Genomic DNA, 24,763 nt, shown 5'->3' on the forward strand with positions numbered 1-24,763 from the left:
TGATCCATAATGCAATCTGAATATAACCACACTGGGAAAAATAGATTAAAATAATTTTTTTCCAGGCATGGTGACACACACCTTTAACCCCAGCACTTGGGAGGCAGAGATCTCTGTGAGTTCAAGGTCAGCCTTGTCTACACAGTGAGTTCCAGGGCAGCTAGGGAGGCATAGAAAGACCCTATCTAATAATAAAACAACAACAAAAAAATCATTTTTATAATCAGTGAGCTATTGAATTCTGTGTCCTGAGAAATCCCCTTTTCTACTGTTTTACATAAAGCACTTTCTCCATTTCTCTGGCATAAATGTGCCAGCGCTCACAAATGCTTCAAAAGATGCTAAGAGGAAGCTGAGCACATTTTTCTCATTAAACCTACTGGTAAAGAGCGAGCTCATATTAAACAACCTTGAGCAACATAAACCCAATTACCGCTTCTGCAGAGACAGTGGAAGGGACGTGGCCTTGACCCTTTAATGAAGGGCCTAGGGCCCAGAAGTGTCCCTGGGCTGCCTCACCTGCTTCTTGAGCGAATACACGTGCAAGCCCTGAAGAAAAGGTTTCCAGGGAAACCATGTAACTTCTCTTTCCTGCCCCCTTCCCTGAATATTATTAAGCACTGAACGTGCCTGTGTGAGCCTGGGGTTCTCATTTGGAATCAGAAGCTGCCGGGGGAAAGTGTTTGCCTGAAACACACCCACATACCCAGAGATCATTCTTCTCCTTCTCTCACTAAATGTCAGCTGCACACGCAGCAGGGAAGAACTGGATGACCCGGGTTCATCTGTGGGAAGAAAGATAGGGAGAATTAACTCCTGTCGGCGAATCGCTTTTCTTCCTTGCTATTATGGTGGCTAGAATGAATGTCAGTCAGGCTGAGATTGAGAGGTTGTGTCTTGTCAGCTAGTAGATATATGATAGAAAATGTGACTACCAGAGAATGTCTTTACATCTGACTAAAACAAAAATCAAATCAAATCAAATCAAAACAAAATAAAAACCAGGGTTTCTCTGTGTAGCCCTGACTGTCCCAGAACTCACTTTGTAAACCAGGCTGGCTTTGAACTCACATAGATCTGCCTGCCTCTGCATCCTGAGGGCTGGAACTAAAGGCGTGTGTCACCATGCCTGGCTCTTTAAGTCCAAATTTAATATGCAGAGAAATACTGATATCTCAATACTCAATAGCATAGGGATACACACACACACACACACACACACACACACACACACACACACACACACACACATTACCACAGAAAACATAACCAAAATATTTCTATATGCACCCACTGATGGTGAATGATTTTAGATATATATGACCTGTCTTTATCTGTGTTTCCAGTGTAGGAGGAGGGTAGATTTTGGCAGCCTCATTGAGCGAACATCCAGATCATAATGGAGTGGCCTTGAGGTGGATTCCTGACCAAATGGGTCTAAAGCGATTTGAATTGGAATAAAATGGTAATGGAGGTATACTCAAGCATAAATAAGGCAGAGGGGAGCTGAGGGACAACCACACTGGACTGGACTACCTGCTCATCCTTGAAGAGGAAAGCTACTGTGCAGGAAAGAAGATAAAAGGACACCCAGAGAAACATCAGGCCATGTGGGTGAGGGCCAATGAGCTAGGGATAAAGTTTAGAAATGGTTTCAATGGATTCTGTTCCCCATGTTTCCACCTAAAAGCTGACATATTTTTGGATTGAGGGTTTTGTGAATTTGATTTATGCCCATAAAGGAAATCCCATCTTGTTCTTCCAGCCAAAAGGCCCCTTATAAAGGCCCCGGGGCTTTTCCAGACTCAGCTTTAGCCTATTTGTCCCCAACTGGCCCTGGATTGTGAATTAATGTAGCCATTTCTGGTTTAAACTGGTATGTGATCAATGCCCATTTCTTGGTTATAAGGGTGTCCTCTACACTGGCCACTGGTCAGGTTCTTCACACAGGAGTGGGAAGGAGACCTCCACAGGAAGACCGCTCTCTACACAGGTGATGGTTTCCAGTTGGAATGTACCAGGTTGCTTATAAAACTGACATAGGGCAGACTGACTATGCAAGGAAGCAATGGAGAGCTACAAAGGCCATCCAGGGAGGGTCTCTCACACTTACGTGGTCTCTTACGTCACTAGAGAGGGACTCTACGGCAGAATCTCCATTTATTGTTATTCCAGAGGAGAAACATGAAGCAGAGTGGAAGGCAAATGGGCTTCTCCTGATCCCCTACTCCTGTGTTCTTTCTCTCACCACATTCATCTTTGAGTATTCTCTTAATGAAAACAGAGTTTAGAGTCCTGGGTTCTTCTGCTCTGGGCTATCACTGCAATATATGAGATGTATGATCTTAAATATTGGGAATAAAATGTCTTGTAACACACAAGAGGCTATCGATTTCACATAAGGAAATTATGAAGTGTTTAATTTTTAAAGCAACAGAGGGGGAATAAGAGTCCACAGTGAAGGAGCTTTTTTTCCCTTTAGGAATCCTGATGGTAGAGTGTTTAACTTTAAACTGGTCAACATAAGCTGTATCTATTCTGAGGCAAACTCTGGTCACACAGTTAATGTCACCTCAACTGTTGTCAGGAACGTGACAAACAACAGCAATCTGAGTTTTGATCTTGCACAACCTCCGCGGCCCCCCCCCCCCCCCCCCCCGCTATATTCCTTGCGTAAACAATTGCTAGGTGTATCTCTGAGATCACCTCTTCTCCTGACAGATGGGCTGGTGGCCAGATGCTTCTCTGAGCTTCTCCTACCACTGCATTCATTTTTTTTTTTTTTTTTTTGTCTTAGCTTTTTTGAATTGAACAGCCGAAAGCATACTGCTATGGTTTGGACGTGTAATGCTGCCGAACGCTTGGCTCTCAGCTGGCTGTGCCGTTTGGGGAGGTGGGCCCAGCTGCAGGAAATGGGATGGGGTCCTTGACGGTTCCACCTGGCCAGCCATCTCTACCTTTATTTTATGCTTCCAGGCCACCATGAGGTGGCCTTGGCTACATGTTCCCACTGGTACCAGGAACTTCAGCAGAATCTTCCCAGGAACATGGAAGCAGGCGAGTGTGGATGGAGTCCTTGGATGTTGTGAGCATCTTTGAATCACTTCTGTCAGGCGCTCTGTACAACCAGTGTGAAAGTAGCTAACATGGGTCCTCGGGTCCGGCTGCATCACCGTTGCCTTTAAAACCGAGCATGCTTTTCTTTTCCTCTTGGATCCTAAACAGGACCATGCTTACTCACAGGGGTGTGGTTAGGGATTCGGAGGGAGCATCGTCACCTACAGGTGTGGATGGCCAAAATGTCTGAAATTGCTCACGTGTAAATGAATTCAATATTCTAGCTAGCCTGTATAAAAGACACACAATCCAGGTAAACCTAGACTGGGCAGATTTTTGGAGCTATTTTAACTTACATGCCAGCCAGATGTCCCTTGTGACTTGCTGTTTCTCCTGGACATGTGCTCATGGTCCCTCGTCCCCCATGGTGGCTTCTTCTTCTCTCCCTCCTTGATTTCTCCTCATGGTCCCTCCTGAGATTCCCAAGCCCTGGAACCTTGCTCTGCCCCCCTTTCTTCTGCCCAGCCCAGGCTATCTTTATTGATCAATCAGGAATAACTTGGGTGTGAGGTTTATACAACAAAAGCAGGTACACAGGAGGATGTCCTTGTCCCTGAGGATCTCCTCATGGATGGGAAACCAGGTCTTGGGGTACAGAATTTAGCATCTGAGTACAAGCAGCATCAGACCAACCCCCTACACACATGCGTTTCAGTTTCCCATCAGATCAATCCCACTTCCTCTGCTCAGCTAAGAGGTCTAGGTCCCCCTTTGTCCCCACTCCTCTGCCCTTCAGTCGACCCTCCTGGCATGGCTCTTCACTTGTGTTTCTTGATCCCGTTTGCACTTCAGCTCTGAGTAGCTCTGTCCTGCCGCCTCTGCCGTTACTCTTTCTGGATGTTTCAATCCTTTTAGAACCTTAAGAGCTATTCCAGACATCACTTTCCCTATAAAACCTTTCCTGGTCCCTTAGCCAGAATGAACTTTTGCCACACTTGTATTTTATCAACTCTTTATTTAAACCTCTGTTATAGAGTTTGTGTATGCTCAGCCCAGGGAGTGTCACTATTAGAAGGTGTGACCTTGTTGGAGTAGGTACGCCACTGTGGGTGTGGGCTTTAAGACCTTTATCCTAGCTGTCTGGAAGCCACTATTTTGCTAACAGCCTTCAGATTAAGATGTAAAACTCTCAGCTCCTTCTGCACCATGCCTGCCTGGATGCTGCCATGATCCTGCCTTGATGATAATGGACTGAACCTCCTAACCTATAAGCTAGTCCCGATTAAATGTTGTCCTTATAAGAGTTGCCTTGGCCACGTCTGTTCACAGCAGTGAAACCCTAACTGAGACACTCTATCTTGTTTTCCTAGTCTAGAGACCTGTCTGTGTATCCCTGGCCAAGGGGTAGTCAGGGATGAGTGCATTTGACCCCTCTATCAGATGGTGCCTGCCTTATGTTTATTTCCCAGCATCTTCTAGCACAGCTGAGTTCCATACACACAATAGACAGTGAGCTAAGGTCCTCTGAGGAGAATGGTTTCGGTCTCAGGAGCCATTTTCATACAGGTTTTGATGATACTGAACCACTCTCTGTTATTGGTCTCAATGTTCCTGTGACTTTATCTTCCACCCCTTCAGTACCACCTCTAAAATTAGCTCATAGCCTATTCTAGCTGCCTCTGAGGGATCTGTGGTAGTGTTGCCCAAACTCAAAATGAAGACAAAAGCAGAAACATGGCCAGCAATTGTTGAGGGTTGATCTGTGGTGATGTATTACAGTGCTAAATACTGGTTCACAAGGTTTGGTTGCCCCCCCCCCCCCCAGGGATAAGGAGATCTTCATGTATATCAAATGATGCAATGTAACCTTGCTCCCCAAGTTATCCCTGAATGGTCAATAAAGATGCCTACAGCCTGTAGTTGGGCAGAAGAGAGGTGGGCGTGCCTTCGGTTCCCAGGCTTGGGTTCTGAGGCAGAGGAGGAGCGAGGAGAAGAGAGAGAAAGACACCATGGGGTAGGTGGATCATTAGAGCATGGCCATTAGGGTGGCCAACTGAAGTAGGAGCAGCCCAGGTGAGACATGACAAGTTATAGCTCAGGGTTATTGACAGGGACATAGATGTAACAACACAGAGGGTTGATATTTGCCCAGCTCTAATGCTTTTAAGGTTTATCATAAATATAAAGGTTTTGTGTCTTTTATTTGAGAACTAAATAATAAAAGGTGGATAGAAACTCCAATTAATATTTACCACAATAAGCAATTCTTCAAGGTGTCAGCACATGGCTTGGATTGTCTTCATCTCTTTTTAGATGAGAGTAAAGGGTGGTGCTCAGAGCCTGAGTGTCTTTAAATGTTTCTTGCTGGCTTACATTTGGTTTCATGCTTGCCAGGGAACTTGTATTTGACAAAACCAGAAGACAGAAGAGGAAGAACGACAGAGCGGAATGACCACTTTGAAAATGTGACTCATTGTGTGCTTGCTGGACTGACTGACTATATAGCCCCATGTCACTCTGCTGTCTCGCGATCTGATTGACATCACCAGGCCACGGCTGTCCCAGGCCCTGTGCTGAGTTCTTTCACATTGCTTGTTTACTTTGTCTTTTTTTAAAAAAAAATTCAAAACAATTCTTAAATATATTAACTATGTATTGACATGTAGCAGATTATCTCCAAACTTAACGGTTTGAAAGCACAACATTATCTCACCATTTTCTTATTTTAATATATTCAAATTATTTCTTTACCTACTTGTGGGGCTGCGGAGGGAACCCAAGGCCTAGGGCTGACCCTCACTGCCAACCCCTCATTGTTTCTTTGGGTCAGGACTTCAAGCATGCATTAGATGTACCCTGTGGCTCTTCATCTCTTAAGGCTCCTGCTTGAAGATGCCCATGTTCTTAGTTACTGATCCATCGAGTTCAGTCAGTGGCTAGAGACCTTAGGATTCCTTGTCACCCAGACCCTTCCACAGAGGCAACTCATGACATGGAGGGCAACTCTATCAAGCTGAGCATGCAAGAATGAGAGGGCTGGAGAATGTCCACAGGATGAAGGAGCAGGTTTTTAATGACCTAATTTGGAAATGACCTCATGTTACTTTTACCATAGTTCATTTGCCAGGGGTGTGTTGCAAAGCATCATCCATATTGAAGGCAACTGGAGTCACGCAAAGGCAGGAGGCAGAGACTACTAAGGACCATAGTACTTGTCACTGAGGTAGATCTGTACTTACTGCCTTGGCACCATACAGTTGACTGAGTATTTATCACATATGTCAAAAAGCATGTCTGTGAGTAGTGTTTCTAAAGCACAGCACAGCAGGCGATTAAACCTGAAGACTGGTGTTTGGCTTTAGAGTAAAGCTATGGGGAAGCGGGCTTTTCTAAATATTTCATTAGGAAACATAGATGACTCTAAAGCACTGCAGTATTTAAAAGAAGATGAGCATTAAAGATAATATGTTTTAGGAGGATGTAGATATGAAATATTGGACAAAGCAAAACTGTAAATGACAGAAAGCAGTCCAGTGGTTGGTTCTTATGTGTTAAGAGATGAAGGAGAGATGGGGTTGGAGATGGCTCATCAGTTAAGAGCACTGGCTGCTCTTCCAGAGGACCTGGGTTCTATTCTCAGAACCTACGTGGTGGCTCACAACCATCAGTAACTCCAGTTTCAGAAGATCCAACACCCACTTCTGGCCCTCACTGACATTGTATGCACATGATATATAGACATACATGCAGTTATAAACACCCATATAATAAAATAAAAGTATGTTTTAAAAAAGAGAGACATGGAAGAGGATTAACTGCAAAGAAGTATGAGAGAACATTCTGGAATAATGAAATTATTTTTTCTTATCCTGACCATGGTTGCAAATACATAAGCATATAGGTCTACTAACACTCACTCAAATTATACATTTAAAAATTAGTGAATTTCACATAGGTAAATCTTCCATCAAGCTGATAAAAAGGTGAAGGGGAGCAGCATTTATAACTGATTGCAGTGTCTCTGTTTAATCTGCAATAGGCCTAGAACCGGAAGCTAATTTGCATGGATTAGAATAGTCCCTCAGAGAGGCTTGACACTATTTTGAAGATTTCTTATTATCTGATATTGAGTGGAAAATATTTTTGCTTTGAAGCCTTGTTGGAGAAACATCTGTAAAGAAATCCTGGAAGTCACACGCCAAGGATGGAGCCACCAAATACTCTGATTCCTAAGATTCTTCAGGCTTTCTTGGAAAAGAGCAACCAAACAATAGGTATCATTTATTGAGGGATAACTCCTGGCCAGACTGTAGGCCCACCAACTCTCCCAGTTTGTTCATTTAATTGGACAGCAAATCTGTAGCATCAGTACTGTGTCTCTGTGCTTTACTGTAAATACGAGAGTCAACCGTGAAGAGATTGGATAACTTATTCAAGTGAAATTTGCCTCTTGGTTTTGGATGACCTAGCACCAAAGCCCGTATCCACTCTTTATCCTGGCCCATCTATTTTAAATTGCTACTGCCTCACTTGCTCCAACTGGAAAATAAATTTTTCTAAATTGCTGTACTGTGTTCACAACCTAACCTGTTTACTCTGTATTGCTTCCTGGACCTGTGACTCTCAGAATCTTTTAGTTATTTTTTTCATTAATTTATTTATTCATTTTGTTTCCCAATTACAGGCCCCTCCCTATTCTCTTCCCAGTCCTACCCTTACAAATCGCTCCCCCAATTGTCCCCTCTCCTTCACTGATGAGAAGCCCCCCTTTGAGTACCATTTCAGCCTAGATGTGACATCTAGTTCCAGCAGGACTAATCTTCTACAGAGACCCAACCAGGCAGTCCAGGTAGGGGAAGGGGACCCAATGGCAGGCAACAAAGCCAGAGACAGCCCCCATTTCGATTGTTAACTGACCCACATGAAGACCAAGCTGCATATCTGCTCCAAATGTGTTGGGGCCTAGGTACAGGCCCTGCATTCTCTTTGGCTGGTGAGGCAGTCACTGTGAGCCCCCAATGAGCCCAGGTTAGTTGACTCTGTAGGTCTTCTTGTGGTGTCCTTGACTCCTCCCACTAGCTCAATTCTATCTCGCACTCTTTCACAAGACTTCTTGACCTGTGCCTGATGTTTGGCTGTGGGTCTCTGCATCTGTTTTCATCATTTGCTGGATGAAGCCTCTCAGGAGACAGTTATACTAGGCTCCTGTCTGCAACCATAATAAAGTATCGTTAATAGCATCTGGGGCTGGCTCTCTCCCATGGGATGGGTCTCAAGTTGGGACAGACATTGGTTGGCTATTCCCTCAATCTCTGCCCCATTTTTATTCCTGCACATGTTGTAGGCAGGAGAAATTTTGGGTTGAAGAAGGTTTTGTGGGTGGGTTGATGTCCCCTTCCCTCCACTGGAAGTCCTGCCTGGAAACAAGAGGTAGCCACTTCAGTCTCCACATCTACCAGTGGTAGGAATCACAGCTAGGACCACCCTCAATAGACTCCCCAGAGCTTCCTCCATCCAAGATCTCCAGTCAGTCCCAGAGGTTCTCCTCACCTATTTCTGTTCTCACTACTAGCTCTCTCCTTCACCCCCTCTCCCCACATCTGATTCTCACCCGTTCCCCTCCTCACACCCTCTCACCCAGCTCCTTCTCTCCATCCACCAATGATGACTATTTTGTTTCTGCCTCTCCTGTTTCTGATGGCCCTCCTTATTACTTAGTTTCTTTTGGTCTGTGGATTATAGTGTGATTATCTTGTGCTTTGTGGCTAATCTTCACTTTGAAGTGAGTACACACCATGTATGTCCTTTTGGTTCTGGGTTACCTCACTTAGGATGATATTCTCAAGATCCATCTGCTTGCCTGCTAAATGTCATGATGTCTTTGCTTTTAATAGCTGAATAGTAAGTATTCCATTGTGTAAATGGACCACATTTGCTTTATCCATTCTTCAGTTGAGGGACATCTAGGTTGTTTCTTGTTTCTGGCTATTATGAATAACGCTGCTATGAACATAGTGGAACACATGCCCTTGTGTTGTAGTGGGGCATCTTTAGAGTATATGCCTAGGAGTGGTATAGCTGGGTCTTAGAGTAGAACTATTCCAAAGTTTCTGAAAAACTGCCAAATTGATTTCCAAAGTGGTTGTACAAATTTGCACCCCCACCAGCAATGGAGGAGTGTTCCCCTTGGTCCACATCCTTACCAGCATGTGCTGTCACTTGAGTTTTTGATCTTAGCCACTCTGACTGATGTAAGATGGAGTCTCAGAGTCGTTTGATTTGCATTTCCCTGATGGCTAAGGATGTTGAATATTTCTTAAGTGCTTCTTGGCCATTAAAGGTTCCTCTGTTAAGAATTTAGAATCTTTTAAATTTCTGGAGATTTAAGGCGCCAAGCCTATTTACTTACTGAAAGCCTGCCAATGTGTCCGTTCGTGGTGAGCAATTAGTACCTGAGGAAGGAGTTGCTCTTAAATTGAGAGGCTGTTTTCTCTGGTGTCTAGAACTGTGAAACTGTGGACTGAGCAGCTGAGGTGAGAACGGGGTGGGAGAGCTGGGAGTCAAGGGCTTTGTGGCTATGAGACTTCCTCAGGGGAAGCCCTTCGTCACCACAGGGCTGGTAGCTTAACAGAACAAGTGCTTTGTGATGGTGCAGAGGAAAGGTGGTGTGTGTGTGTGTGTGTGTGTGTGTGTGTGTGTGTGTTAGTGGGGACTTGTGTAGACTTACCTACCAAACACATCAGGTTGCAGAAAGCACTGTTCAACCAAAAACCTTGCAATGGTCGGAAATGGTGGGTGGCTTTTCTGCCAGACAATAGGAAGCTATTTTAATTCTGAAGTATAACCAGAAGATTCTGGGGTTGATGGCCAGGTGAGTGTTCCTCTGCTGAGAGGCACATGCTGCTTGCTGCCACGCTGCAAAGTGGCCTTGCATTCCTTGATAGGCCACAGGCCCCCTGACTCAGAACCACACCAAGCCCCAAGTCCCACAGAAGGGAGAATTCCTACTAAAGCAGCAGGCAGCTGAGACTCACTCAGTTGCGTTAATGAGCAGATGCTTAGAAAAGAATCTGACATTCACAAGGAGTGAAAACAGGCTGTTTGCACCTCCTCGGGGGACTTCAGATGTGAGCTAGAGAACTCAGCAGGACCACACAGGCAGCACGGGGCCTGCAGTTGGGAAGGGCGGGCAGCAAGCAGGACTCTCCTGACTGACTTCATGGCAGGTGGCAAGCCCGCCTTCTTCAAAGCACTGCCATGGTTGAACGGAGATCAAGGCCAGTTTTAGCAGTGAGCGATCACCATCAGGTAAGGCTGAGGACTTTAAGGCCCCTGCTTTCAAATCCCAACTTCCAACAATAGCTTTGAAGCCACCGTTTTATAAAATGGGCTTCAAATTTAGTCCCCGCCCCCCCCCGCCCCTGCTTTGAGCTTTTCGTGCAGCGTGATCTACGTTAAGAGACAAAGAGATGATTGTCATGGGGAATGCATCTCCCCCCCCCCCCGCATAATGAAAATATTAATGCTTTCTCTTGGTTAAGAAACTCAAACTCTCCCAAATCCAAATGAAAAAAAGTTAATGCACAGAAAAAAAACTATCATTACTAATAGTATAAACTATAGCTCCCAGACACTCAGGAGGTTGAGACAGGAAGATCCCAAGCTCAAGGTCTGCCTGGGTTACAGTGTGAGTTCAAGGGCAAGCCCATGTAACAGGGTTATATAGTGAAATAAAAATGGCTGAAGATACAGCTTATTGGTAGAGTGTTTGTCTTCCATGTGTAAGACCTTAGATTCAATTCCCTAGTACCCTCAAACAAAAGCAAACACCACCAGTGTGAGAATATATATATATATATATATATATATATATTCCCAAACTCACTTACATTTTAAATTGATTTTTGAGACAGAGCATAGGCTGGCCTCAAACTCCTTAAGTAGCAGAAAATGACCTTGAATGACCTTGAATGACCTTGGATGTCTGATCCTCCCTGCCCTTAACTTTCACGTTGGGATTATAGGTGTGCACTATCACATCTAGTTTATTCAGGGCAAGCGGTTGGAGCCCCGCTTGTGTGCACTCTAGGCAAGCGTTATCAATTAGAGCCACATCCCCAGCTCATAATTCAATGGCACTTAGCTAATTGATCTCCTGTAGAGAGACTTTAAGGGCTGTGTGCAAGTTTTAGTTATTATGAAGAATTATAGTGACTATTTTATTCTCATTTATTATTATTATTTTAACGTGTGAGTGTGTGTATGTGCACATGTGCATGTGTGTAGACTAGAGTCAACACATCTACTTTATTACTCTTCATCTTAATTTTTTTGAGGCCAGGCCTTTTGCAACCTGGAGCTTACAGATCTGCAGCGGGCAAAGGGGCCTTGTGTACACAGAGAAACCCCGGAGAAGCCAGGAAAGTTAAACGCACTGCTTACCTCTTCAATGGAACGAAGTGCACAGCTGGTTCTTCCTAGAATGCCAGGAATGATGGAGTTTTACAGCCTGGTGGTCCTTCGCTCTCTGATGAGACGGGCTCTACCCATGTCTCCCAGTATTAACTTATCCTAGACCCTTTGCCACTGGATCTTAAGCATTGTTTTTAGACCATTAAACTCATTTTTTATGAGTGATGATGTCACTTGCTCTTTACAACAGTCCAAGTGACTTCTGTGTTATCTTCGGGCCAGGCCAATCTTGGCCCCCACGGGCATTATGTATTACATCAGTCATTCTCCCTACAACTTTATCTTGAACATTGTTTCCAACTCAACAAGAAGCCATCTTATGGATGAAGCCATAGATTCTTTGCAAACAGCCTCAATACAAACATGTCTTAAATTGTGCACTTGGGACTGAGTTCATTGCTATCTGACTACCTTTCTTCCTCCCCCTGCCCCCCAGTTGTGCTACGCTTAAATATGCCTAAAGTAAAATGATCTGGGCCAGACTCTAGAAGTTCTGGTTCAGCGCTGGTTACAGTAAAATCAGGCTGAACTGAGTTCCATTCTTATCTCGTCCTGATCATTTTCCCCTGACTGCTGTGAAGCCTGCAAGGGAATACCACACCAATTCTCTAAACTGGTCGAGAGAACTCTGTCTTCCCTCAGCACTGGGCTTATAGACACACTCTGATGCCCAACTTTTATTTGGGTGCTGGGGACCTAAATGCAGGTCCTTGTGTATGCATGGCATACACTTTATCCACTGAGCCATCTCCCCAGCTGCTGGTAACTATTTCTGATGATTAGTCTTCATGCACTTCATCCTTTCTGATTGACAAATTTCTTGGATGTGGACCGGCTGAAGCAGAGAAAAGATACAGTAAGTCTGATAAATGTCATTACTTTGCTGAGGTACCCTTTCCCTCGAGTCAGCACCAGCTGTGGCCAGTAACTAATCGCGTGGCCAGTAACTAATCGTTGCTGAGGGAAGATCTACCTAAGTTATTTTGATTGTACATGTTTAATAAACAATGTATTGGGTTTGCTGTCATGGTTACTGGACACACACTTTTTATTCTTCTGGAAATTTGATATTTTCAAGAAGTATTTATTTCTTACCCACTGAATTAGAGTTTCTCATCATTATTACTATTGTCATGGTTTGTGTATGTTTAAATCTTTATGACAGTAGCAGAAAACATCAGTGACATTGGTATGTAACTTCTGTGATATTCATCCAATATAATTCCATGGAATGTTGTTATTCACTTGGGATCAGAATCCTAAGGCTACCAGAACCAAGTATCCCAGACTAGATGGCTTAAAATAATTGAAAAAGATCTTGCTACAGTTCTAGAGACCAGAACTCCAAAATCAAAATGTTGGCAGGGTCATGCATCCCAGGAAGGGTCTTAGTGAGGGCCTTCTGTGTCTTTTCCCTCCAATGTTCCTTGATCTGCAGAAGGTTCATTTCAATATTGTGCTTGTCCCGCGTGTCACTTCTCTGTATTTAAGGATATCAGTCGTTCAATCGCATCTTAACTTAAATATACACATATAATCTGTTTCCAAGTAAGATTACACACAGATACTGGAGCTAGGATTTCTGTGTCTATCTTGGGGGTGGGATAAAATTCAACTCACAGTAAACCTATTAAGAAATAAATTGCTAACTGGGACTGTTGCTTGGTCATAGAAAGCTTGCCGTGTGTGTGTGTGTGTGTGTGTGTGTGTGTGTGTGTGTGTGTACTCAGGTGCTGCCCCTCCCCAAAGAAAATCATTGACCTGAAACTCATTGCCAATACTACATTGGGGTTAGGGAGATGGTTTAGTCAGTAATGTGCTTGCCACACAAGCATAAAGACTTGAGTTTATATTCCCAGAAAAAACAAAAAACAAACAAAACAAACAAAAAAACAAAACATAACAAAAAAACAGGGTGCGGTAGTCTGCATGAATAACCCCAGCATCAGATAAGAGGGTTGGAAAGGGCAGAATGGGTCACAGTTACAGGAGGTCCTCTGGGACTTGCTGGCCAACTATTCCAGCCAATTGGTAACCTACAGAGAGAGTCTGTCTTAAGAAATTAAGATGGAGTGTAATAGAGGAAGGCACCCAGTGTTGACCACTGGCCTGCACTTGCAGGTACACATTTGCATATGCACCAGAACATACATGTGAATGTATACACAGGAATCCATACACATGCACAAATATCACACACACACACACACACACACACACACACACACGCACACACAAGTAGGAACTGGGACTCACTCCATCTTGTTGCGTACTCAATTCCTCTGCACACTGTGCGGTTTCTCTGCACACTGTGCGGTTTCTCATAGGCAATGAGCATTCAATAACGATTTCTTAAAATAAGTTTCAGTTTCAAAATGAGTTTCAGAAACATTTGGAAGTTTAAACATTAAAAGATACACAAGATGTCAAATTCTTTTTTTTTTCAATTTAAATTAACATTTGTAATTAAAATACAGGAGACCGTCTTAGCTTCCAGTAGGGCTAGCCACACTGTGCTTTAGAATTCCCTGGCATCTGTCCTTAAATGAGCCTTTGAGAACATGTGAACAAGCACTAAGACTAGAATCAATGTGCTCACAAGAATTATTAGGTTGGGTAAGATTGGAAATAAGTCGACAGAATCATTAAGAAATCCTAGCTCATTTTATTTTCTTCATATTGTTAAGCATAATCGCTAATGATTTCAGAAATGTATTTTCTAATTTTTTTATTTAAGATTATATTCAAGTATCATTCATATAGGACTAACAGCTTCCAAATCATGCTATAGAATTCCCAATCTGACCCTTCATGACTTGCTGTTTTATCTATAGATTAGTATATCTCTCAGCCCACATCAGAGCAGTGTCTGTTTGCAGTAGATGATGATCATGACTGAGATTCATAACTAGCCCTGGCGCAGAGAGTAAGAGCCTGCAGAATACTCAGCCCTAAATGGGGCATCTATACGTCCCCTTCTCCTCCCAAGGCTCAGTGATCACTGGAAGAGGGCCTGGAGAGACTGTGAGAGACAGAGGTGGGGAACTAATACAAGGAAACAGAACCTTCTGGACACGGTAGGGCAGCTGCACGTATAAACTCGCAGCAGCTAGGACAAGCCCCATGAAAGCTCAGGACACACCGAATCCCAGACTGGAGAGGGGAGGTGGATATGAAGTCGCTCCCCTAGCCAAGAACTGTTGGACTGAGAACTGTGGAGAGAGGAAGTTTTCTTGAAGAGTGTTGCCATTGATGGACAAAAAGAAAAAAAGAGAGGACATGATTGGGTAGGTAGGGAAAGGGAATGAATATGGGAGATGTTGGGTGAGTGGGTGCTTATGGTCAAAACTCTTTGTACACAATTCTCAAAGAACTAATAAAACCAAAACAACTCATCTCCTGAAAAAGATGTACTTACTTAATTTATTTGCAAGTCTAGAGCTTTCTTTTTTTTTCTGGATGATATATTTTATTCATAACGTCTTTCTGCATTTTTCAGAGCACCACCAAAACCAGTAGAGTCATATTGGACCAAGTGTACAACGGATGCTTTGTGTCTTTTGTTTTGGCCAGTCTTAGATACACACATAAGTTGCTTTGACCTGACCCATCTGACCTGTGATCTATGTTTTCTTCACTCAGCACTGAAGGTAGAGATATTGGTATTTACCTGGAAGGACCCTAGGTCTAGAATACTTTCAAAGGTGTAGAAATCACTGGACAACATCACTCACAGGAATGGTGAGGTAGCATATGAAGGTGACTTTTGCTTATATGCAAGTCTATGGAGTTGAAATTGCATTCTTTGGGAAATGGAAGAATGAAACCCAGTATGCAACACCATGTAGTTCAGTCTTATGAAAAGGCTGGCTCTTTAAAGAACTAAAATGTATGCATGTGGTGTTGGAAGCTAAATATATATATACTCCGTAATTGTTTTATCATCAAGATCATCATTTCAGCAATTCAAATGAAAGGCAAAGTCTGTGTATGGTTCTTTAGAAGCCTAAGCTTGCTTTCCATTTGGAGTTAGAAGACATTGCCCTTCCTGTTCTTAGATTAGCAGGAATCACACTCCAGAAATGCCATAAAATATCTAACTTATATTCATAGAGAGAAACATAATTTCAGCACAGAGCATGGCCTGTACAGGAAGGACGCAGCGTGGTTTTAAAACAGTTACTTGCCAGGGAGGATGAGTTTTTTTTTTTTTTTTTTTTTTTTTTTTGTAGATAGCTATGAGCCAGGGAAGGTCCAGTGCGCAAGGAAGCAGGGTTACCTATACTATCGTGGACCAAATAAGCCTCCTTCCCTGCATGTATATTAGATTCAGCTGCAGTACTTAGAAAACTATTCCCAGGCTCATCTCACACTAATGAAATTATAATCTGAAAGTGAGATGATTTTAAAATGCAAGGCTATGTTAAAAGTGTCCTTGGTGGTTCTTATTTGTAGCAGAATTAGGTGCTGCTTGGTTTCTGGAGACACAAAGGGAAGGCTGGGTTCTATCTAATGAAAGTGTCTATTTTAACAATTTAAAAATCAGAAAGAGTTGTATCTGATTATATCTAAATATGGACATCTTTGACATAGCTCTTTCTATGGAATTAATGATAGCTAAAGATATTTGACTAAATAATTTACTAAGCCCTCTTGCAGGTGGATCCATACTGATGACAAACAGCATAATATTTAAGAAATGAAAAAGTACTTCAAAGGAAATTGGTTCAATTGTCCTTATGAATTCTGGGATGCCTCAGAATTTAAAGTCCTTTAAACTGAAAAATGAATACGTAAATAAGTATTGTTATAAGCTTAGAATACATTTGATAGCGGGTATCTTCTATTAAAAAATAAAAACCTTTCCAGATTTAAAATGTAAAATTAAAGCATTTAGAAACTAGCATTTTCTGGAACTCTTAATAATATTCTTTTTTAAAATCCATGGAGCGGCTTCACAAATAAGTAGTTCTCACTAGCCTAGAGTAGACTTTCTTTTTCAAGTCATTTTGAGCTGTCTTTGAAGATTCCACAAGTCCGGGAAGAAGTACAGGAAGTGGTGAGGCAGGGAGGGGTAAGGGGGAAAGATGACATTTGTGGTCATCCAAGGGTCCAGTTAGCGACTTCCTGTTTGTGTGCAGGAGAAGATGACACTGACTGTAGTAGGTTATTCACTCTTGGTAAAAGGTCTTACCTCCACTTTTCACATCTATAACCCTAGAGCCTCAGCAGCTGAGGAGGGTCGAGGCTCAGGCTCAGAGCTTGTGTTCAGTGTCTGGGCATCTCAGTGGTTATACCGTGGGAGACAAACTGCTGACGTTACTCTGGTACTCTACCAGCTAACTTGCACCCCTTGCTGCTAGCACATCATCAACATCTGTGGGCACAGAGGGGATGCTTGGAAACACCCTTTAAAGAACGCAGCAGAGCTTAACAATGCTTGCACCTTTTCCTGCCAAGAGCTTAAAAAGCACAAGGAGAGCCAAAATACATGGTGAACATACGAGACAACAGGTATTGCCAATTATTCCATCTAAAGGACTTACAGAGATACTTAATACAAGATCATCAGGCATACTAAGCAAGACTGCTCTAAGCTACTTAAACTGAGAATATTCTTCAACATCATGGAGTCTGGGGGGGGGGGGGGGGGGAGAAGCAGCAGAGAAGCCTCGCACTGAATATTAACTAAACCATCAGTAATGCCAACATTTTTCCCTCCGGTGAAGAGTTCATTTGGGGAAAGAGCTGAATTTTCCAGTGCAGTGTTCAGAGAGTCCTACTGCATTTTACATCTACCTCTGATGACTGGCATGCTGGTTTAAGAGCTCTAGAACACTAAATTGCTTTGGGCCCTAGCACCACATATCAAGCAGAGTGTTTCTCTCCTTGTTTGATGCCAAGGACAAGATGTAGGAACCAGTTAAACTGCACAGTCCATCCTTTGTCTCTGCAAACTTCAATCTGATCAAGGAAATATTTCTTAGCGTCCTCCTCGCTTTTTCCCACGGTGAGGGCATCCCGGATATATTCAATGTCCTCTTTGCTTGTCAACTGGGGCATTCCCGTCATCAGCATCATGGAGAACAAGATGATCAGCAGGTTTGTGTGGTGGCGAAGAGCTAGGTAAGCCCTAACGCAGACATCCTGGACAAAATGGAGAAGGACATGCCGTTATCGGTGTGTTCCAGCTGGACTTTTAAATGCTCTGGGTTGATGGTGCCTCTTGGGTGCGATCAAGGGCGGGTTCTGAAAACTTTAGGCTGTGCTGGAATTTACATGTTTGTGTTCGTGCAAAGAACTCTTTGTGAACAAGGCAGGTCTCTGCTGCAGGGAAAAAGTGTGACAGGAACATAAACTATTTTAATGATCTTGTCTATCCATCAGCGTGAACCAGCTGACTCTCAAGTCTCAAGCTATTTGCTACTGTTCCTTTCAGATTCAAGTTCCTCCCTAGGAGATCAAAGGTAGAGACAACTATCTTATCTGAAGAGGGCTAAGACACTCACTTTTGAACACTATATTGGAATCAATAAGCTTTATGTGAGTAAAAGTAATGTTTGCCAAGAGCTAATAAAATCCAAAGAAACGTGGGGACGTTAGCAATTTATTTATTTCACAATTTATTGTATTTTAAGAAGCCAATGAATTTGCTTTTCACCATCTGATTTTCTAAATTCTTGAATGAGCTTAGGGATTTTAATTCAAATTCCCAACACTGAGCAAAAGAGAGTGCTTTAAAAACTGTGATGCTAGCTAGCCAAGCATTGGTGACTTAGGCCTGTCATCCCAGCACTCTGGAGGTTGAGGCAGGAGGATCACTATTAGTTCCGGGCAAGCTTAGGCTACAGAGTAAGTTCCAGATAAGCCTCGCCTACCATGAGATCTTGCCTCAAGAAACCAAGAGAAAGAAAAAAAAACAAAACTAAACCAAACAAAAGGAGAAAGGCAGAAAGACTCAAAGGCTGTTGCCTCCATAAATACCTTTGGCAGGCACCAAGTCATGTCTTCCTGTTAGGCAACAGGTCCATCTGGGAAATTAATTTATTTTACAGCATAGGGGAAGGTACAGGATGCTCAGCCTCATAAAATCAGGACTCAACCTAAAAGTCATGACCCGGAAGAGAACATGTACAGAAAACTAATGCTAATGATTATAGATCTAAATATTTCATATTAAGATACTGAGAAAAAAGTAAAAGAAGGAAATGAACAAATAAACCAAAACCCTCCTATACTATACCAAATAGGATTTATGCTCACACTTTTAAGATTTTCTGACCATAACTATATTAGCATCCATTTGTGATTTTTATAAAATATGAAAATGCATATGACATTAAAATGTAACAGTGTGAAGTACTGGATTTTATAAAAAATAATCTAAAAATTTTAAATGCCAGAAAATAAAAAGAATAAAAAAGAAATGTAATATAAAGTCAGAAAAGTGGAGATAAAATGACTAGGATGCATAAGTGATATGTTCATTTTCTTGGATCTCTGAGGGAAAGGAAATTCAAATATTATTATAGCCAGTTTTTGGTAAACTGTGTTTTGTGTATTTGTGTATGCATATAGAGGCCAGATATCAATGCCAAGACCTTGTGGCTTCCTCAGTCACTTGCAGCCTTATTGTTTGGACAGTCTCTCTTGGGTCTTGGGGCTCAGCAATTCATCTAGACCAGTTGGCCAGCAGACTCTAGAATCCACCCAACTATTCCTCCTCAGCCTTGGGACGTCATGGGCTTATGCCACCACCATCGTCTTTTCTGTGGGTGCTAGGGAGGCTGAAAGTGCATCCTCAGCCTCCTGCAGCCAGTGCTTTCCAACAGAACCACCTATCCACCCGTGCAAACGTTTTATAAAAACAGATAGTAAGAGATTACAAAATAAATAGTCGCCACCAGTTGGACAAGTATCATGAAAAACAAAAACAACAGCTGCTGTGAATATTGATAACAAGAAGATTGCTATACCTAGAATAAACACATCACAAACTTGTGGAGAACCCACTTAAAGAAACTGTAGAGTGGGGCTGGAGAGATGGCTCAGCGGTTAAGAGCACTGACTGCTGCTCTTCCAGCAAGTTCAATTCTCAGCAACTGCATGGTGGCTCACAACCATCTTCAATGGATCCGATTGAAGAGAATGACAGTGTACTCCCATATAGAAAATAAATAAATAAATCTTAAAAAAACAAAACAAAACTGTAGAATTCTCTTGTGTTATATAAAGGAAAACTTGAGTGCACGAGATAACCTAGCGTGTTTCTCTGAAAGAAAACTCCTCTCAGGATATTTATTATGCTTGGGTTAATCTAAAAGTGGTGATATTTCGGTAAAAATCCTCACTAATTAAACTCAAGTATGAGTTTTAGTTCGTTCAGCGTAGTCAGGGTCTGAGAAGACATTTTTAGAGATTACAGTAATGAGAAGCTGTGCTTGCTACAACAGATAGTAAAGCATTTTATGGGGCTGCAGAGATGGCTCAGTAGTTAAGAGCACTGTCTGCTCCTGAGAGGTTCTGTTCCCAGCACCCACATGATGGCTCTCAGACATTCCTGGTTCTAATTCTAAGGGAGGAGAAACCCAACAACAAAATAAAACAAACAAAAAAAACCCAAAACCATTTTTGAAGGTATTTTTTTTTTTAAAAAAAAAAAAGGGTGAAAGAAGGGTGAAATAGTACTTACTGTTTAAAAACAAAGGCAAGAAATTTTGTGGAACAGAATAAAAAGTGGGAAGACACAACTGAGTGCCTAGCAATTATGAGATGTAACTAAGACAAGCTTGAAGATTAGTGAGGAAAAGGTCTATTCTTTGGTAAATGGGGTCTGGCTAACCGATTTGTTATTCAGGGAAAATAAAATTAAAATTTCACTCCCTGAGACAAGCCAAAAGAAATTCCAGATGAATCAAAGGTTTGTCCAGAAAGAGGCCAAATATTGAACTAATCAGGATTAGGAAGATTAGAGATGTAAACACATACAAGAAATTGTTAACAGGGACTCACAAAGAAAGCATTTATGCAATGTGACATGACAGTCCTATCCTAAAGTCCAGGCAAGGATATACAAAAACTCACACTGCCAGAGCAGATGAAAAACCTTGAAGAATGTGAATTAGCAAGCCAACCAACCAAACATGAAGTAAGGCAGAAACATTCCACAGGCGATGGAAAGGTTTGTCTCTCTCAGTTTCTTACAGATAGAACCTGTTCATCCATAAGAGGGGATAGGAGGGCACAGCATGACTTTACAGACACACCACTTGATAATATAGTTGCTGTTGTGACAGGGACGAAGCTGTGGAGGTCAACCGTCACATTGGTCAAAACTCAGAATTGTTCACCTAAATTAGGTGAAAAGTTTCAAAGTTTGATGTTTAAAAGAATCTATAGGCTTTCTCCCAGATATGCTAGGAGCTGAACTGTTGGCAAGTTGGACACCTTTTCTATGAATTTACCTACAAAAGAAAGTTCTTGAGAACATCATACAAGAAGGTGGCAACCTAGTGCCTGGCAAATACAGAAGTAGATGCTCACAGCCATCCATTGGACTGACCACAGGGTCTCCAATGGAGGAGCTAAAGAAAGGACCCAAGGAGCTGAAGGGGTTTGCAATCCCATAGGAGGAACAAGAATATGAACTAGCCAGTACCCCCAGAGCTCCCAGGGACTAAATCACCAACCAAAGAAAACACATGGTGCGACTCATGGCTCTAGATGCATATGCAGCAGAGGATGGCCTAGTTGGTCATCAGTGGGAGGAGAGGCCCTTGGTCCTGTGAAGGTTCTATGCCCCAGTGTAGGGGAATGCCAGGGCTAGGAAGCATGAATGGGTGGGTTGGTGTGCAGGGGGAGGGTAGAGGGGATAAAGGGAGGGGGGGTTTGGAGGGGAAACCAGGAAAGGGGATAGCATTTGAAATGTAAATAAAGAAAATATCCAATAAAAGTCCACTTAGTGCTTCAACAAAAGAAAAAGAAGGTGGCAACCTCAGTGCCCTGTTATAGGAGATGGATAGGGAGGTTGAAGAACACTGCCTCAGTCATACTTTCTGAGTCTCTGAGCTAGTGGAGAATAAATGAACAAGTGAAAGTATGATATGAAGCAGGACCAAGAGGACATATGGATATCCTCACATCGTTGTCAGTTAACACACGATGACTTTGTCTGTGTCTATTAGATCTACTAGTCACTCTTTCCTCATTACTATGACAAGATGCCCACATCCTAAAGGAGAAAGGGTTTGTTTCAGCTAATGGCTTCCGAGAGAGAGTCTATCACCGTAAGTAAGTACGACGGCGCAGCAGGAGCTTGAGGTGCCTGCTTGGTCACACTGCGGCAGACAGGAATCTGAGAACTCAGCTTGGAAGCAAAACCAGACATGACCTTCAAAGACATGTGTCCTCCAGCTGTACCGTGTGTCCCAAGGTTCTGTGACTTCCCCAAACAGTGCTGTCACCCCAGGACTGAGTATCAGGATGCATGCAGGTGTGGTCTCAAACCAGAACACTGTAACATTTACATGTGGCACAGTGACCACAGTGACAATAGAGGTCAGGCCCGCATCACACTGGGCAGTGGAGGATGGACATACTTACCCTAGCTTAATCAAATGACCCAGATCATTCTGATCCAACTAAGGCAATTTATACAAAATACAGGCACAGCAGGCTGCACAGCCTGAGCATGCCGGACATGTTAGTCTCTTCCTTTCCTACCAGAACTCAGAAGGGCTAACATGGTCCCCAAAGCATCTCTGGGCCGTTATAGCTGCAGCCCAAATTTCAACTGTTACCTGGCGGATGCCCCAGTACATTAGTGCTCTTGCATTCCAAGTGACGCCTCTGATGCCCGGAAATCATTTTCTTTGCTTATCCAACCCACCAAGGCATCTCGAGTTTCTTGATAATTACAGAAGCTGAGTGCCGACTTCACCTCGGGCCACAGACTCATTAATGTGCCAACTCTTGTGCTTTTCACACAGACTTAGAGGGACGTCTTTTGATTTGGAACCAGAAGTACATTTTGATTTTTAATTATTTCCTATTCTTCTATACAGTAGAGGCTCCAGGCAAATCTCCTGATGTGTGAGCCCACTGTGGGGTCAATCTCTTTTTAATAGAAAAACTCCAAGGAGGTAAATTAAGTCCAGACAAAGTTACTGTCACCCCAATCCATAGGTGTTCAGTAAATACTTTCAGATGAGGGTAAGTAAATTCAACTCTCCCTGTGCCCAAAGAGATATACAATGGGAAAGGGGCAGGTGGCCTGTGTCTCTTGAAGGCCATCCCACCCTGATGAGCTCTCATCTTCTGGAGGATGTTGAGCAGGGAACTCAGAACCTTATGCATACCCGGTGAGCATTGCATGAGTGAGCTGCATTCCCGGCCGCACGACTGGGGTTTGTTTGGTTGGTTTTAGCTTGTTTGATGAGTGCTGACTCTTACATGCAGGCTCCTCTGTGAGAAAGACATGTCTCCCCTGAACTTAACTGCATGTTTCAGACTTGGCAGACAGAATGTTCAGGTTCCAACTGACTGCAAAAACTTAAAACTTGAGTGCAGGCATTACCGCGCGCTGTTGAAGACAGAGTGGAGTGGCAGCTAACGGTGGCTTCACACCTAGTTGAGTGAACTCAAATTTTGCCTTTCTTATTGACACTCAGAGAGGCCATTTGGACCTCAATGCTTTCATCTGTAGGGTGAGTCCAATAGTGGCGTCCATTTCCTGTGGCTGTGGTGAGGTTTAAGTGCTGTTGTAACTAGTTCCCTTTCATTACTAAATATTTTAAAGAATTGCATCATCGAACACATTTCCCAATGCTAAACGCATTCGTTTCTTATGCAGACTGTCCACCAAACAGACAGTTCATTTAGTGGGTGAAGGGAGTGGTGACTACATTTTTTTGGGACATGGATGGAAAGGGCTGTCTTCACACTGGCTCACGACGAAGGACACACAGCATGCTGTACACTAGGTGTCTATAGGTGCTTTTCTTTTGGGGATCACGGTTGGGTACTGTTCCACCAACTCAAGCCCCAGAAGTTTCATTTCTGTCCTTTCTCCTCAGTGACAAGGCTTATGAGTGTGCCCTGGTCTCACGATGTGGTTGGGGAGCTCAGGGGAAAACCCAGAACACAGAAGTTACTGCCTATTGAAAGTTTTTTTTTTTTCTTCCAGAGTTCAAACATTGCTCTTTTTAACTGCCTGCGAGAGGCTGTGTGCTATTGAATGAAGAACATCTGACTCGGGGGACTTGGTTTCATGTACTACTTAATGTAGAGAACATTCCATCACCAATGGTAGCATTAGCTGGCACACTCTCCATTAGTAGCTAATAAATAGGTTGAGCCTGTGTAGTGCATCTGCTCCTAATTCCATTGCTGTCTAAATGGCTTAATTGTAGCATCTCCGGCTGAACGAAAGAAATGTTTTTATAGGCTACCACCTCCACACACCTTGGAAACAAAAGAATTCATTACCATTTCAGGGCTCAAATCGTGCCTTGATTTACATTCCAGTCACTAAACCAACTAATTTCATCTGCACCATCAACTAATCCTTAACCATTAAAGAGCAGGTCTAGAGTGTTCAAGGTCACACGGATACTTTTTCTAACAACTGAAACCCTCCCGTCTCCCTAGAGATGAACTGTGCATATTCAGTTAAGTAGAGAAATGACACCGGGACAATGAAACAGAAACTCCAGGGAGAGATTCTGAGGCTGAGGAGTTGAGGGGTAGGAGAAAACTGTCAAATATTCATCACTGAACCAAAAAAAAAAAAAAAAAAAAAAAAGCCTGTCTGCCTAAGAGACACAGTTAACAATAGTCTAGTCCAAGGCATGCCTCAAGTGTATTTTAAAATAAAAGTCAATGTATTGCCCTAGCCTACATTCTTAGTATTTATCTTAACCAGAAAAGATTGATTCATAGACTTAACAATGTAGGAAGAAACACTGAGGTATGTCTAAACACGGAGCGTGCTTCACTACTTACTTAAGGCTTTTATTTATTTACTTATTTATTGAGGTTAAATTAGTAGTTCCATATTTATGGACTTGAACATGAGTCACAAACTAGCTGTTTGCCAGGGAATGGGATATACCATCGTCTCTCAAATATTTAGATAAAAATTAATTAGGAATACAAAGGCTATAATTAAATTGTTTTCTTTAAGTTAGTATTAGGAATGGTCTCTCTGTGTATGTCTCTTTCTCTCTCTGTTTCT

General features: G+C 42.7%; 1 protein-coding gene across 1 annotated transcript in view; it reads right to left on the minus strand.

Annotated features, from left to right (window-relative positions):
* Positions 1–16,450: 16,450 nt before the first annotated feature.
* Pik3cg (phosphatidylinositol-4,5-bisphosphate 3-kinase catalytic subunit gamma) overlaps positions 16,451–24,763 on the minus strand; it is a 33,077-nt gene continuing 24,764 nt past the window's right edge. Inside the window, exon 11 of the mRNA XM_021201745.2 lies at positions 16,451–17,676. Coding sequence (XP_021057404.1) covers positions 17,398–17,676 — 279 coding nt within the window. The 3' untranslated portion in view covers positions 16,451–17,397. The remainder of the gene's footprint in view (positions 17,677–24,763) is intronic.

This window comes from Mus pahari, chromosome 7 (assembly GCF_900095145.1).
Source record: "Mus pahari chromosome 7, PAHARI_EIJ_v1.1, whole genome shotgun sequence".
Classification (NCBI taxonomy): Eukaryota; Metazoa; Chordata; class Mammalia; order Rodentia; family Muridae; genus Mus; species Mus pahari.